At 35.0% G+C, this 17,640-nt stretch overlaps 2 protein-coding genes across 4 annotated transcripts; one reads left to right on the forward strand and one right to left on the reverse strand.

Moving 5' to 3' along the window:
- Window positions 1-4,283: 4,283 nt before the first annotated feature.
- LOC128163952 (RE1-silencing transcription factor B-like) lies at window positions 4,284-5,476 on the reverse strand. The gene has a single exon (XM_052827648.1). The coding sequence runs from the start codon at window positions 5,028-5,030 to the stop codon at window positions 4,353-4,355; it is 678 nt and encodes a 225-aa protein (XP_052683608.1). The 5' UTR covers window positions 5,031-5,476; the 3' UTR covers window positions 4,284-4,352.
- Window positions 5,477-12,063: 6,587 nt separating this feature from the next.
- On the forward strand, window positions 12,064-15,785 carry LOC128163942 (synaptosomal-associated protein 47-like). Of its 3 annotated transcripts, XM_052827635.1 has the most exons (5): window positions 12,084-12,185; window positions 12,373-12,442; window positions 12,755-13,222; window positions 13,414-13,954; window positions 14,307-15,785. In XM_052827635.1, exons 3-5 carry the CDS (start codon window positions 12,779-12,781, stop codon window positions 14,645-14,647), a joined length of 1,326 nt encoding a protein of 441 aa, XP_052683595.1. In that variant the 5' UTR covers window positions 12,084-12,185; window positions 12,373-12,442; window positions 12,755-12,778; the 3' UTR covers window positions 14,648-15,785. The 3 variants fall into 3 exon arrangements, with proteins under 3 accessions (XP_052683594.1, XP_052683595.1, XP_052683593.1); XM_052827634.1 differs by lacking the exon at window positions 12,373-12,442 and having other exon boundaries at window positions 12,064-12,185; XM_052827633.1 differs by lacking the exon at window positions 12,084-12,185 and having other exon boundaries at window positions 12,213-12,442.
- The last annotated feature ends 1,855 nt before the right edge of the window (window positions 15,786-17,640 follow it).

The following is a 17,640-nucleotide window of genomic DNA, read 5'->3' on the forward strand; positions in this document are numbered from 1 at the left end:
TTGATCATCATCGACTTCATAATTAATATATAAACGGTCACCGTATGTCCTAATTTTAGTAATTAACTTGTCTTCTGTATTGTACATGAATTCTAATTAAATAGTGTTCACTATGAAATTTAAATTGGACTATTACCGAGTTTTCTTACTGAATTCTAATTAAATAGTGTTCACTATGAAATTTAAATTGGACTATTACCGAGTGTTCTTACTGTGAATATAACTCACTGTATTCATATGTCAAAAATGTATCTATATAAAAAGATGTTGAGTGCTAGTGGTATCATAACTATTTCTATCATGACAAGGACGGCACTATTCGGAGACAGCTACATTAAAAGACTAGGCAGATTTTGTGATCACTTCTTAGGAATTCCGGGTCAATGTAATTTTTATGGAATAGGGGGGATGAGAGCAGATAACGTGAACAAAGAAGCCCTGCGACAGCTTATTGAATATCATCCAAATACAGTGTGTGTGTGTTTAGGTGGCAATGACATTACTGCTAGCTCTACCCCGAAGAAGACCTACGAAGATATCATCAATTTAGTGAATTTGTTAGAGAACAAAGGCGTTAAAACTGTGTACGTGTGTGAAATCATGACTAGGGGGAAATTTGGAAAATCACCGGGCCTTGATAAGAAGACGTTTGACAAGAAAAGAAAGCTGATCAATAATCAACTCAGGAAAAAATTTGGCCGACAGTTTGTGACATTTCCCGACATTCACTTTCCCAAACATTATAATATGGATAGTGTGCACATAAATGAGAACCCCCAAGGGAAGAGTGCTACTTCAGGCATGAAGAGGTTTCAGTGTAGGCTGGCAAGAGTTTTGTGCAGACATTAAGAGACTAGGTTACAATTGATTATGATAATCATGTCCTTATGTATATGTGAATGAACTAATAATATTGTGATGAAACGTTTGTGATTATAAGTCGTTTAAGACTTTTGATAATTTACTATGCAATATGAATCACTAATAAAATAAATGAATTTAAACTCTTTTAACTGTCTTCCCTCCTAACATTGAGAGCATTTATCTAAACATCTTAATATAAATGCTCATAAAAAGGATTAAATCAGTAACATACACTAGCTTATTCATCCATATCTGGATTGGGGACATTGGGACATGTCAAAATCTTGATGTATTAATGTCTCGTATCATAAAACATATTGCAATATGAGCTGAATCTTTTTTTGTTAAATGCAATTATGTTCTCTTTCGCTTCGCTCAGCCGAACATAAATTATTTCCTATTCTAATAAAATAAAACAAACACATAATATAGGATAGACGTAGTTAGCCATTTATTAAACTACAAATTGCACATAAGTCATCAGGAGGACAGGTCTACTTCCATAGAATAACCTTCGATTGGATCTTGGATGCCGCAAAAACCATGGCAACTGTTGAAGATTGAAATTTATTCCCAATGCTTATTTATCTGAAAATAAAACTCAATTTATAATAATAAAATGATAAACTTAGCAACTTGTCAGTCGTGTGGCTAACTAATGTCGAATGATTACTCTGACTGATTCCTGGATTTAAATACCCTAGAGCCCAAGTACCCATAAATCGCTACGATACATGATATAGTACTTATAATATAACACACACGACTGAAACGTTTAAATACCCAGAATTATCCAGCGTGAGTGGCCGTGTGGAACATACGATGGCCCAACAACCAAAACATCTCAGGCTCGAACCCAACAGACAACACTAATATTTTTACATTTAACCTAAAAGAAATTTATGTAACATGAAAAAAATATAATTTGAAAAATGATAACTAAGAATATCGCTCTTGTCAAGAAAGAAATGCAGTAATTATATTATTTGAATCAACATGATTTGTATTTTTAAAAAAAATAATGGCTAATAGAAATTTAAAAACCATGATATATTTGTCAATTTGGTAGAAAGGAACATTTTAGAAAAAAAAATAGATTCAACATGAAAAATGCAGCTCATATTGCTTAAAAATATTTCTACCTTTTTTATTCTCTCTTTTCCAATTAGAAAATCGAACTTTCCATCCTCGGAACGACACACTTCACAAATATAATCCTCTGGAATTTCGGAAAATAATTTCAAATCCTCAGAAGATAAATGTTCACATTCACAATGGAACCACTTATTGCAAACAGCACAGAACACACATGAATTGACACAGTTTTTTCCGCACCCACCACACGGCCACTCGTTTTTCTTCCTTTGAGCTTGCTTGCGAACCATGATGAATTCTACAATATTCAAAATGAATGTCATTAGCTTAAATTAAAATTATGATACAAATTATATCTTTATTCTTCGTAATTTTAAAATTTTGTTATCAATCAATCGTAACATATCTTAATGACAGAATGAATTCAATAAAAAAAATAGACAAGATAATTTTTTTAACTAAATATACTTGATTATGTAATAATAAAAGTTTACAAGAGCACGATTTCAACATATGTTAAGTTTTCAATATTTTAACAAACGATAAGAAAAATATAAATTTTAAAATGCTATATCCGACTTCATCCATCGTCTTTAATATTAATCATTATTCTTTTTATCTTCTTATTTAAGTCTGTTTATAATTTAATCTTATTATACATTCTGCTAAATCAAAGAATATTAAGGGGCTATCAGAGAACCTTTGACCTGTTCTTTCCTTCGAAGCACTTGTATAATTTAATAAATACTTAATTAAAATAAAATTTATTCAATAATAGAATAATTATAGTTTTTATACGTGTGACACTTACCTTACATCTGCAGGTGAACTTCTGGAAAGAATGACTAACAATGGGTAAATCTGAGATTTTATAGGATAAAAGGTCTCATAATTAAGTACTCAATTGTATTCTAGTATTTCACTGGTCAATAATTGATTGATTGCTATTGGTTTATCAACCAATTATATACTCATAATTAATTACTTTGTTAAACGACCTACTATTGGTTTATCTTAATACTATTTGTCCTGCTAATTAAGAGAGCTATAATATTCATAATTATTTATAAAAATGTTATTAAATTGTTCCAAACAGTTATGTTCATTTAATTCATCATGATTTATCTTTAATTAGTCTGAACAACGGCTAAAAACCTCATAAAACAAGTAATAAGATTAGAAAAAATAATTTTATTGTAATTTATAGTTTTCCGCTTAAATCGCCATTTGAATCGCCATTTGGGTCTTTATTTTTCTTAATAACGGCTAACAACCCCATGAAATGACTAAGACAAGTAATAATATTAGTAATAAGGATTTTATTATAATTGTTTTCCACTTTAATCGCCATTTGGGTCGCCATTTGGGTCCATTTGGGTCGCCATTTGGGTCCATTTGGGTTCATTTGGGTCCATTTGGGTCCATTTGGGTAAATCGACGCACCGTGAGGTTGTAGTGTAAAGAGTATAATGTCCCAATTGGTAAAATCACCTTATTGAATAAATAAGATGCGATATAAAGCAAGTTATTGCAAGTTAATTTAATTAATCATTATTGTTGAAAAATCAGGATATAAGATTTCTTCATTTGATACATGTAACTGTTATTAATAAAAATATAAACAATGAAAATGTAACGTTTCTGGGTTCAGGTATTCGGCTGCTCTGCCTGAGCAATTTAAGAAATATGTAAGTAAACTATAACTTTCTCAATCAAATATTTTAATCAATAATATTTACAATATCCCACTCTATTATGGAGCGCGCGCGCTTTCTATTAACCCTAACAGCTATCACCAGCTAATATAATAACAACTCAAGTCTCGAAAGCCTTATTCAGGCACATAAGACTTATCCTAATATCAAGGGTTTGTTCTCACCTATTACGAAGTGAACACTTTCAGCTTCAGACTGCAACTGCCTTACAACCTCCGTTGTAGCCGCTTATATACTATCATAACCCACGTGATCAACGAGGATCGAAAGGGAGTGATAAACCGGAAGCGCTTATTACTCAGCTCCAGTAAACAGAATGGGATAAATGATCTCGATTTCGACATTTGTTTCATTACCCACGCCTCCAGGAAATGCGTCTCGCATTTAAATCATTAACCTGGTCTAACTATAACGCAAGGGACATGAAAACTATAATAATGACATAACAAAAGACTAAATTTACGACTTTCAATTATTCTGATAAATCAACAAATGATTAATAGAGTATGCTCTATGAACAAATAAAATCAGCAAAAAGAGTCATTGTCGTAAAAAGAAAACCATCATAGTACAAATCAGCCAATGATTTATGAATGGCACAAGCGCCGCTGTTTTATGATCACAAAAACATGTTATGATTTCAAAAGATTTCAGTCAACAAATGCCAAAACGCTTCCTTTAAAACCAATTCTCGTCCTCGTGAATTTCAACAACTGTTTTTCCGTCTCTTTGATACGTCTCCTGCACTCGATCCAGTTTCCGCCGTTTGTGTCCTTCAGTCTGCGTACCCACATCTTCGAACTGCCCTCTGGTCTGGGTACTGGCATCGACAAGTTGACGCTGTGTCTGTGTATTTGCATCACGAGACGACAATACAGACACTGGAGATAAATCTGCATCAATGGATGAGCGTTTTCTTGGAGTGGTCATCGGGTGTTGAAACGGGGAAGGAGCGCGTGGCGTCAGAAGATCCTGAGAAACCTTCGACTTTGTTGCTGGCGCGCAAACAGGAGTCGGTCTTGTCGGCTTTCTTTGGACAACTTCTTCAACCAGGGGCTGCTGTGGTGTACTTCCAACTACATCCGACATATTCCCTGGGTCCAGTTGCTCCCAATCATCAGTGCCGCTATCAGCCGTAACTGAAACAATTTCATTATGTCGAGTGCGGCGATGTCTCCCCATGTCACTTTTCTTATTCGTGGCATAGTCACAATCGGCGCATTCAAATTTCTTCTGCCTTCGCTTTCTTCCACATTCAACCACATGCTTTTCCCACTCGCTCTCATTTGCAATCCTGACATTACACATTGGACATCGATGGCCTTCCATCCTAGGTGTTGTTTTTGTATTCACCATTATCTATTACGAAAAGAAAACAAACATGCTACAATTACTCTAATTTCAAAAACTCAAATGAACACAGCATTTACACATATCTACTTTGAAATTTTAAAGCTCTAAGCGCTGTAATCGACTTCATAGTCCTGCAGCCATTTAGGTAAGTTTTTAGTACGCCGCGGTCTACTATTTTCGCATGCGCCAATTTCTTCTTTTAATGCGCAAGGTCCCTCAGCAACAAGAACATTGTCTTGAGATTGCTCTTCAACAATCTGATCCTCCTCTTTCTCAACCAGACCTTTCTCAGTTTCTCCCTGAAGGATCTGAGGTTGACATCTTCTCATTCTATCACAATGTATTACTGTGTTCTTCCCGCGAGACCCGCATGCAACCGTGTAAAGAACATCAGACAGTTTATTCTGTACTTCGAAAGGCCCTCTCCAAAAAGATGTTAACTTTGGAGAGCATCCACTCTTCCTTACCGGAAAGTATACTAGTACATAAACCATATCTCCTGTCTCGAATGAAGACCAAGACACCTTAGTATCATGATACTTTTTCTGTCGAAGCATCTCACCTGGCATATGTTCTCTCACAACTGCATGCGCGTTTTCTAAGCGCTCGCGCAAAACCCAGACCCATCTTTCTTGCGCACAAGAACCACAGGTGAAGCCCAGGGGCTATTAGAGGGTTCAATTACCCCTTTCTCCAACATTTCGTTCACCTGTTTATCAACTTCTTGCATTAGATGCAAAGGAATTCTTCGTGCCCCTTGTTTAATTGGTTTCTCTATAGGCCCAGTGTTGATTTTGTGTTTAATTACTGAGGTTCGACCTAAATCAAAGTTCGAAGAAGCAAACAAGTGCTGATACCTTTGAAGGAATTTATCGGCTTGCATAGCTTGTGCATTAGATAGATTTTCCTTACATCGATCAAGCAATTCTCGCAAATCAGGTCGTAGTTTTGAACTATTTACTACCGCTGTTTCTTGCGGATTCTCTTCATCAGCAGCAGTCATCTTTGCCATCAAAGTCCCCTTGTATATTTGCTGAGCAACGTCTGTAACATTCATCAAACATACAGGCACCGTTTCACTCCCCTTAACCAATGTCCTACCTACGAAAGCACGCCCCTTCTCAAGAAATCTCTCTTCTGGCTCGACAATATAGTCTGAGGCTCCAAATGTATTCTGTCCTGGAACTTTAGCCTCTACAATCATTTCACTCCTAGGAGGGATGCAAATATCGTCGGCCGCAACAACACGAAAACAACCCAGGGTCCCCTCACAAGAAATGCGATATTCCTCATTGTTAAGTCGTATTGTATTAGAGTTGAGATCTATAATACCCTTGCCTTTCTTCAGAAAATCTAGACCAAGGATTCCATCGACCGTAACATCTGTAACCATTGCTGGGATAAATGCTTCAGTCTTCCCAATTTTGATATGATATTCTGCTTTTCCATAAAGAGAAAGTGGGTTTCCACTTGCGTTCAAAACTTTCTGTCCACTCTCCTCTAGTGCTGGGCGTTTTTCTGCTGAAATGATATCATGCACCCTTTTTGAGATCAACGTCAATGATGCACCTGTATCAATCAACATTTTTGACCGTACTCCATGTATATCAGCTTCAACAAAAATACCAGATTCGTTAATCATGGTGTTTCCACCAACATGTCCTTGCGCATAGCGCTGCTTCCTCCTGCGCTCACTACGAATCCGCCGCGCATTGCCACCTTTCTTTGCTGATGCATTACTGTTTCTGTTTGTTTCTTTATCTTTAAGTGTCGGACAATTTCTACGAATGTGTCCCTTTTCCTTGCAGTAATAACAAGTCACCCCATCATTTGTGTTTCTGACTGGCAACTGTAATGTTCGTCTCCTCCGAAAATTCTGATCTTGGACCTGTTTTTCCAAATTATCTAACTGGGTTTGCATCCTCGTCATTAATTCAATAAGCTCTGTTGATTGTGCGGGTTGATCGCACTCGCGTTCCTTACCCTCAATCATCCGCAAATCACCTCGCCTTTCTGTTCTATAGTATGCATCTAGTTCTACAGCAAGTCGGATTGCATCATTTAAGTTTTCAGGCCTATTCTGTTTAATGCGCAAGCGCATATCCGAATTTACTAATGCATCAATGAATGCGTCCTTACCAAGCGTCTCCCTTAATTCCGCTGTCGCCGTAGGATAAGCAAGGCACGTCAACCTACGGATGGCCTGTCCTAGCTCGGACAGGGTCTCAGACGCTCTTTGTTTTCTCTCCTTTAACTGCGCCCGGTAAAGTTCGGTCTGATTGGGTGGAGCAAATCGTTCTTCAAGAGCTTTTACCAACAAGTCATAATGCTGCCCTGTTTCTTTCGAAACATTTCCTAGTACGCCCTGAGCTGTCCCTCTTAGTGATACAGCTAAATACAGGCCTTTCTCTTTTTCCGACCAATTGTTTATAGTAGCGCATGCATCAAAATGGGACTTATAGTCAAGCCATGAATTACTTCCATCAAATGTCGCTGGTTTGATGTTACACCTTGAACCTTTATTACCGTGGTCAAATTCCTCTCGTAGTCGATTTTCATTTATCAAATTTCTGGTTCCAGCTCCCAGGCTATGCGTCTGTGCGCTGTTATGAAAATCTCTTTGTCTATCATTTGGCGCATTCGCTAATAAAGCAGAAGCATTCACAATCGACGGCGCTCGCGCTCTCCGCTGTGCGCTCACCATAACTGGATGTTCTTCATTCCTTAAGCTGTAATTATACAGCGCATCCGCAAGTTCCGTTTCGCTTCTGCCATTTCTGTTTTGCGCTCTCGCTGTTCGCACTGTAACATGTTCATTGGATGCTCCTTCAACAAGGTTTCCACTTTGCTCATTTCCCTGCAGTACCACTGTATCATCAGTTGCTTGACTCTGGTCCCCGATCGCACCAACCAAAGTCGCTATGCCTGAATCACGCGCTTGCGCTCGTCTATCTAACGGTGTTGAGTATCTCTCTATCTCCTTGCGCAATCGCTCGCAACTGCTCTCCAAAAATGAAATTTCTTCATCTACTATTTCCTCCATTGTAAATACTGATTTAAAATTATTAGTATAGATTATTTCTTTTGCCGAATCCCGACGCTGCCACCAAATTTATGTAACGTTTCTGGGTTCAGGTATTCGGCTGCTCTGCCTGAGCAATTTAAGAAATATGTAAGTAAACTATAACTTTCTCAATCAAATATTTTAATCAATAATATTTACAATATCCCACTCTATTATGGAGCGCGCGCGCTTTCTATTAACCCTAACAGCTATCACCAGCTAATATAATAACAACTCAAGTCTCGAAAGCCTTATTCAGGCACATAAGACTTATCCTAATATCAAGGGTTTGTTCTCACCTATTACGAATTGAACACTTTCAGCTTCAGACTGCAACTGCCTTACAACCTCCGTTGTAGCCGCTTATATACTATCATAACCCACGTGATCAACGAGGATCGAAAGGGAGTGATAAACCGGAAGCGCTTATTACTCAGCTCCAGTAAACAGAATGGGATAAATGATCTCGATTTCGACATTTGTTTCAAAAATATACGTTTAAAATATATAATCTCAACAAAAAATTCAAGTACATGTATATGAAACACGTAGTTGCAAGTTGAACAACGAATTATATTTACAAATTCTACTGGTTCTGTACCAGTTATCGGGTAAGACCAGTTATCGGCTAAACTGAGGGTTCGGGTTTATAGCATGCGACTATCCGAGATTTTTTAATTGTTAATTCAGTCGTCTGTTTCGAATAAAGAAAAGTAAGTTTGCTTGAAAACTTTCTTGAATATGTTTTAAACATGAGCTTTAACGATCATTGTTTACCGCTGATTTACATCTTTGCACTTTCAGCTATGGGGAAAGTGACGTAATAAGTTAAAAATAGAATATGACCTCTTTGTGATACGTTATTATATCCCTTCTTTGATTTGACATATAATATCAATACATATAAATTTTCTAAACAAAAGAAATTCACTTAATTCTGAGAGATTCATGGTGCAGTTGAACGTCTGATTGCACAATTATGTATTGAACAACATACGTTTTTATGTATTACCGTATGATGATAAACGGGTAATTTTATTTGTTTCGTTTATGTATAGTAACCCCTACGACCTATAGGCTGACCCTGCAAGGGACATAATTCAATTTAAACTTTGCAGAATATGAAATCAACATGTAAAGGGATTTTACTGTGTTATTATCACGAAGCCGATAACTGGTACAGTAAATCGTAAAAATTCGGCAAATTCGGTGCGTGCTAAATAGCACAAAAACAAAATGTTTGAGTTCTAAATGATGATATAATCCAACAGACTGATAAATTAGGAGTTCACCATTTAAAATATGTCAAGTTTTATTCAAATATATCCAGAAATAAGGAAACACGAAAAGAAAACGTAAAATTATAGCCGATAAGTGGTACAGTGCCAGTAGTGTCTTTGTCTGATAAAATTGCCTGTGCTAATGAAATCTCGGTTTCATCTTTCAATAATTCAAAAATGCATGGCACATGGTCCGAAATGTTTTATTGAACCCAAGTTATATTAAATTTTGCGCCGCGTGCATGGAGATACAATTGATATGCACCTATCTCTTTAAAAAAAGAAAATAAAATAAAAAAGATTCCTCAATTGATATTCAAATGTTCATTGAACAAATTGAATCAGATGCTCATTTTTCTATTTTTTTTTTATATGAATGCGACCTAATTATACATGTTAATATTTATTATAATAATTAGTACAATTGTTAAAATTTCACCCGTCTCAATTTATGTTAAAACTATCGCAAAAGAAACATTCAAAGGACATTTGAAAAGTAGAGAATCCACGTGAAATTCCTCCAAGACTGCCCCCCCCCCCCCCGGTGAAATTTTTCTTTGTATGAATTTTGATTCGACATTTTCTTTATTGGGTCAAATGTTCTTGTTTTTTTTTTCTTTGTGTGCACTTACATCTTAATTACATTTACAAAATCAAACTAAAAGGCAAAGTTTAAATTAGAGATGTAAAAAGCTGTATGGAGAATAAACACAAGTACATGTAATTGTAATGCATTTGATTTACAGTACTCGTACATTTTGTACATGTACACAACACATGCACTGCCTATATTGAGTAGGCACGAGAAATGTGGTCTGGAGGTGGGGGTGGTTCTTCCACTTTTTTCGCAATTTACGATATATTTTTTAATTTTCTTTGTGCAGGATTGTAAACAAAAGTAAAACCATCCCTTAAGGTCTGGGGCGACCTATCTTCCATTTTTTCCATAATTATCAATAATATGATAATTTCATAATTATATTTTCATGTCAGTTATATGATACTTTTTAAATTCATATATAAAGTGTTCAATTAAATTTAAAAATACATAATCTGACTTTATTTATAAGTATTCAAATGCATTTTGCATGCTTTTTAAAGAGACTTGGACATGATTTGACTTAAAATTTTCAAATTTTATTTTTCCATTTTCAATGTTTATACTGATAAATATAGAAGTTTATAATGCTATGAAAATTTGAAAGACAAATATCAAGATATGAGCAAGATACTGTCTTCCCACAAATGTTTATTTAAAAATAAAATTTGGTGTTACAATATATGACTAAAAATAGTCATAACACCAAATTTTATTTTTAAATAAACATTTGTGGGAAGACAATACAGAGTTCACATGCATAATTCTTTGTTTCGTAAACAAAGCTCGAATATTGTCATTTTTTACATATGTGTAAATTGTTGTATTGGTGTAAGTTTCAATCGAATGTATCTTTCTTTTGTTGATAATAGTATTTATGAATATATTGAATTAGTTTAAATTGATTTTTACATGTCATTTTGTCTAAGAAAAGGTAATTCTCTTCATTACATTTTTTGTAAACAACTATAAGACTCGAGCTTTGTTTACATAACAATCAATTCTTACCTCTGTATCTCGCTTGTAACTTGAGTTTTATAATTATTCAATATTTTGGTAAATCAAAAACTTTTAACATGCACCAGTTAACCATTTTATACATAAAAAAATATTAAAATGTCTGATTGATAAATTCAGTACAGTGTACATGGTGTGCATGTGATACATGTACATGCATGTATTTACAAGAATTGCGGATTGAACATCACATTCCAATCATTCTATGTGGAGCTCTGTAAACACAAAGCCCTGACGTTGTGAAGATGGTAATATATATGAACATGTTGAATTTTTAAATTAATAGATTAATCTAGCAAATATTTAAGGACACACGATCGAGACGTTCCTCAATTTTATATAATTTTTCTTGATATATTATTCCTTACCTATTAACGTTTAAACCTGTTAATCCCCCAAAATTCAAGGTACCTCACCAGGCTCTTTTCGGAGCTAGAATATTTAGAACATTCTTTAAAGGGACTTGGACACGATTCGAGATCAAAAATTTTATTTTTTAAAATATTAAAATCGGTGCCTGGCAATTTATCGTATATTAATTTATTTAGTTGCCTTCTTCTTCTTCTATTTTCGCCGCGTACATGTACTTACCAGTCATTTCTTTTAATTCTTAAAAGTTATGTAGATGAAGCATTGAATTTATCATTCAATATTGTTACAAGGAATATAAATGTATGGATTAAAAAAAAATGATTCAAAATTAATTTTAAATCAGAACGGTAACTCAGAGGGTTTTTTTTCTTTCTTTTTTTATCTAAAATGTTCTGTAGGACACAGGGGCCAAGCCCGTTTTAACATTTATGGTTACATTGAAATTAATGTTAAAACGGGCTTGGCCCCTGTGCTTTACGATTAAAAAAAATGCCCTCCCCCAGAATATATGATTGTACCTATCAACCTTACTACATGTACTTATGGAAAAGTTTTAAATGGACAAATCTGCTGTTTTACATTGTTTAAATACACTAGTTTGGTGTATAAAAAACATGTATCTAAAGTTCGAAATTAATAAGGTCATTCGCTATATTCGGGACATTATTAAAAAAAAATTTCAAACTAAGGAAGATAACTCTAACTCCAAAATTGAAAATGAAAGTAGGATTTTCGTAATGTTGACAAAAACGTTTTAACGTTTTTCATTTATATTACATGTAACTTATCTATCATGGGGATTAAGATCACGAATGTGTAACGCTGATGTGGGTAACAATTTTTTTGGTAGACTTCATAAACTTATTTAAATATACAATAACAAAGACCAGAAGTTGTATGGTCTTCTAGTGAACGTGTATTGTAAAATTATAGCTTGTGTACATATGGATTGACTGTAGTTATCTCTATCAGTATGATATTCATTAATATTCATAAATGAAGCACTTATGACAGGGCATAAGAAGAACGAAAAACAGTTTACAAGATTAGAAAATACCATCTAGGATTTCAATATATAGTACATGTACGTAGCTGTATTTATCATGTTTATTTTGCTACCAAGGCCAGCATGTTAATGACAAAAAAATAGCGTCACTTCTGACGTCATATACTGCCAGTGAGTGCATATAAATCAAATAAATAGGTGAAAAACATATATCATGTCAACTCTTTTATAAAATAACACAACAAATTAATGTACCTGAATCATTATAAAAAATAGCGAATTTTGGGGGCCAAATTTGACTAATATCATATATAGTTCTTTGTGTAACATATACTTTAGGTAAATCAGACAGTATTACATGGTATAAACTGATAATTTGTATACTTGTAGATTCAAAATCCTGCATAAGATATTATGATGACAGAGACACAAAGCCACGAGACATACATCATAAAAACATGGCCATGTTGCTACTACGACAACAGCAGCAGAAGATGGATATACGGAAATCTCTGTGTAATGGGAAAAGGCTTGAGATTTACCACAGACAAAGAAGACACTGTCGACATTCTGTATTCAGACATTGCCCAAGCCAAGAAGTCAATGACGGGACTTATATTCCGAGCTGTTGTGGTGGACATAATTAATGGCGAAAAATACTGGTTTTCTTCATTTAACGACGCTTACTCAGTTGTGCAATACATCAGATTTTTCTTGAAGTCCAAACTGCTGCAAAAAAAGGGTTCAATAGAAGCAACTAAGACGGAGGGACGAACTGAGATGGGACGCAAACTTCTGTCTGTTGCTGTGGATTCTGAGAAAACACTCAGGAATGCTGCAGAAGTGCTAACTACTCAGGTAAGGAAATGCAACTTTTGTAAAATCAAATGTTGGAACTGCCATAGAACTGACATGGGTTGAAATTTACCAGGAAGAAATTTAAAACAGTAAGTTACTGTGATTTTTTCCTTCAAAACAATTATTGTATTATTAATATTGCTTTTATTCCTGTATCCATGTCTTAGACTAGCTTTGATTTCTGTTTGAAGGGTCACCAATTAGACTCTGCCATGGCCACAATGATGGACCTTCACTCCGACCTGGACGTGGCTGAAAACCTCGTCTCTGGACTGGAATCCTGGTTTGGCAGGTGGTCAGTCCCAGAAGAATACAAAACCAATGACCCCCTAATGGTCACTGAGTGTGACCTCTCCCAAGAGTTAGACTATGAGGTCCTCTACACAAAACTAGAACCCAACAAAATGAATGCGCAACACCTGGGTATCTTTCGGATTGCCCAGGACGGAGTCTATCTCATGACAGACAGACAAAAACTTGTGCATTGCTACAAGTGGAACGAAATTTCGAGAGTTCGCGTCGTAAGTCTCTGGGAAATCACGGTCACTAGATTCCAGATTGGCGAGGCGGACATCTCTTATTCTCTTGTGTTTACATCTGTTTACAGTGTGTTAGGCATTCTGGATCGCAGACTGCGCAGTAAGGTGGAGTACTCCCAGGATGCCTTTCGGGGAGAGTCGTCCGGCGTAAAACCTCTGAAAGCTACATCCAGTAGTCTTTGTAGTCAATCCAGTAAGTACATTGTACATCTGCTGTTATGGACCAGTATAGCCCAAGGAATCTGATTTTTTATCTGTAAAAGAGCTAAAAGTTTAGAAGTTGTACACTCCTTTACGAAAATAACAATGTTTTACATGATTGTGGTAACCTATAAGGGTTCTTTAAGCTCTATTATTGTAAAACCTTAAGACTTTTAAGGTAAGGGATATGTACAGTACCGATCTGACCAAACCTAACAGAAAATAAACTCAGAATTCTGCTTTTTATAGTACTGGACAGTACACATACATGTAGATGAACTTTGATAGTTCTTGTACATTTATTATAGAAAGGTGTCTGATTTCGATAAATTCTCTGATTTCAGAACAACTTTTTCATAAGAAAAATGAAGGAACAGATCCAAGATTAGCACCACTCAAAATAAACCAGCCTGGTGATCATATGACCAGCAACAACCAATCAGATGCACCGATACAACCATGGGACCAATCATCACAAGTTTCGATTCAGTCTTCAAAGAAGATTGTAAGTGACCAGGAAGTGTCTGAACTAAGCGGCATTCTGGGAGATCTGAAGTCTATGGCTCTTGGAGTTCAGCAGGAAATGGATGATCAGGATGAGAAAATCAAGAAACTTGGGAGGACAGTGGAAGAAGCAAACATTAGGGTGACAGATACAGAACAACGCATCAAAAACCTGCTGTAGTTATAAACACTGACCATTTTTAATGAGATTGGGTTTGGAACATGCATTCATGCTTGCCTATATGTGCCTCATCTTAGTTATTAAAACGAATAGTGGAAGAAGCAAATATAAAAGTTAAAGTAACAGAATATGGCACATTAAATAACCTCCTGTAATAATAAAACAACCTCAGACAATTAGATTTAGAAGATTGGGTTTTGGGCATGCAATCTCAACCATTAGAAGTGCGCCTATAAGTGTGTGTATTAAGGATCAATGAGATGAGAATCGACAATTAACAGAACATTTTTATCAAACAAATCATAATTGGGACCTTTAATTTATGAAACCAGTAGACAGTTACATGTATCTACAGTAAGTGTTATTTTGTTGAGAATTTAAAAACACTCTTTGCTTGATATTTTCTTTTTCATTTTTCAAAGGCATAGAGCATTGATAAAGCTATAGACTGTGGGTAGAAGATGACATGTAATGCAACAGTTTTATTTATATATAAGCTTTTAACTTAATAAAAGCCTAATATACATTGGAATTATATTTATTGTACACTGGCAAAAATTACTTTGCTTATGTATGATTGTGATGTTTATTCATAAAAGTATACAATGTGATCAAAATCGGATCCTTGAATCCACCCAATGACATGTAGATTGTTTGTAGGTTTTAAAATATAATGAATACATATATATTGTACTTAAAAGTCTATACCATACTCCGTTTTTCATTAGGCCATCCATGTCACTAAAGTGATAATTATATTTTTATTTGCGTCATTCATTGCTAGTTGAATATCTTAGGTTTAAAGTCTTACAAAGGTAAACTTCATGTACATGTACATGTACTTGCCCAACATTTATCCCATTTTTGCAATGATGTCTCAAACCTTTCCGACATCGAACTTGCATATAATTAAAACGTAGGCCTCCGCGACAATCCTCTCTTTGATTAGATTGAGCAAGACTTCATTGAATTAAATACTATGACCTTACATACACCGCAGATGTGACATTTATAGGCATACTGATGTACAATTTTAGTAATTTAGTGATTTTTGAATACTTTTTACAATCAATCTATTTATTTGTTAAAAGGAAGATGTAAATTCATGCATGTATAAACAATAAACTGCTTTCTTTGATGATCAATGCTTGTTATGAAGGTAGCGGTCATTGCAGAACAAATTTACGTAGGTTTAATTGCGAGTACATGAACATGTCTAGACGCCAAAATTAACAAATTGCTTGTGACATAAATGAAAGGTCACTTCATAATTTTGAGACATGTATTTGACAATAATTAATTTGTTGGACTTTCGGTCAGATACCTAGTATGCTACCCACTGCCTTCGGCAACAATTCTGTCTTTTGGTTAAAAAAAAGTCATAAACTACAAACTCGCTGTTGGTTGTAAATTACTGCATCTCTATGTTTACATGCAGAAATATATATTTTGTTAAGGATAACTCATTGAATTAATTTTTTCGCTAATCAGCGGCGTCGGAAGGTGGGGGGGGGGGGGCGGGCTTGACTTATCCTCAGAAATCTTGAAAAGCAAAACAAAAAAAAACCACGTAATTCCCAAAATCATGAAAATTCTAATCCGGGGGGGGGGGGTTACCATAGTTAAAAAAAATGATTACCTACCAAAAATTTTTCTCCCAAAATCATAAAATTAACTAATCCGTGTGTGTGTGTGTGTGCGTGTGTGTGTGTGGGGGGGGGGGGGGGTCGGGCTAGTATACCTATGGACCCAACTTAAAATTTCAATCTTAGGTGAATTTACAAACAATTATGTTTGCTGCGAGAAAAAGTGGGGGAGGGGGGCTGGACCCTCCCTGATGCTATGTGCCTAATGGTTAGGTCTAACTTTGCAAAAAAAAGGTGGGGGGGGGTAAGGCCCCCCTCCCCGGTTCCGACGCCTATGCTAATAATCCGAAAAAGTCACAAAACGAGTTTTGATTCAAAATTTGTTACAATTTACATACATTTGCTATCTTTTGCCAAATGCCCATTGCAAGTAATATATAGATACTTAAATGCTTTCAAACATTATTCTCAAACATAATATCAAGATCCGTATTTATCTCCGTTATATTAGTGGAATATAAAAAAACAAACAATTAATTAAACATGAAAAAAGATTTAATCTAAATGGATAATTAATTCAAAATACCGATAAATATCAACAGACTAGGAACAAATATCATGCACACACCATCACATATTCTTCGGAATATCTCCACTGGAATTTGTAGCAACTTCTGGTGGCAGTTCAATCTGTAACCAGAATGATGTCAAGCACTGAGTAAAACAAGAGTTTTATTTCTTAATTAATCCAACATTCATTTATCATGATCAATTAATATATAGGCCCCGATATTTTTGTTGAAAAATGAAAAAAAAATTCAAAACCAAACAAACGTCATTTGCATGAAATTAAATTGATTACATTAATTAAATATACATGTAAACGGGCACATACCCGAGATACTTTTAAAAGGTTATTAATCTTAAACAGGAGCAATTTTCTTGAAACAAAATCATCATTCTCGTCCTAACATAATCCTTTCACGATAGTCAGTCTCTGGAAAAAAAAGGTTTTTTTCATAATATCATAATTATTTTTGTTCTCTCTCTCTCTCTCTCTCTCTCTCTCTCTCTCTCTCTCTCTCTCTCTCTCTCTCTCTCTCTCTCTCTCTCTCTCTTATGATCATTTCCACATATTCATGAATCTAAATATACATGTACATGTAGATAAGGATTGGAAATAACCCACGTTTTTAAACGTACTGTTTTATTAAACTAGTGTAAAGGTTGAAAAAAGCAAGATAAATCCTGCTACAAAATTATTTATCAAGTATCAAGACTCTATCTTTAAGTTAATTTCTTCAAATGAAATAGCTATAAACCCCATATTTGTCAACCATGATTACTGTAATATTTTAAGTAACATCGTTATATTTTGAGACGTAATGTGAAATCGATCGATCGCTG

This window comes from Crassostrea angulata, chromosome 9 (genome assembly GCF_025612915.1).
Source record: "Crassostrea angulata isolate pt1a10 chromosome 9, ASM2561291v2, whole genome shotgun sequence".
Taxonomy (NCBI): domain Eukaryota; kingdom Metazoa; phylum Mollusca; class Bivalvia; order Ostreida; family Ostreidae; genus Magallana; species Magallana angulata.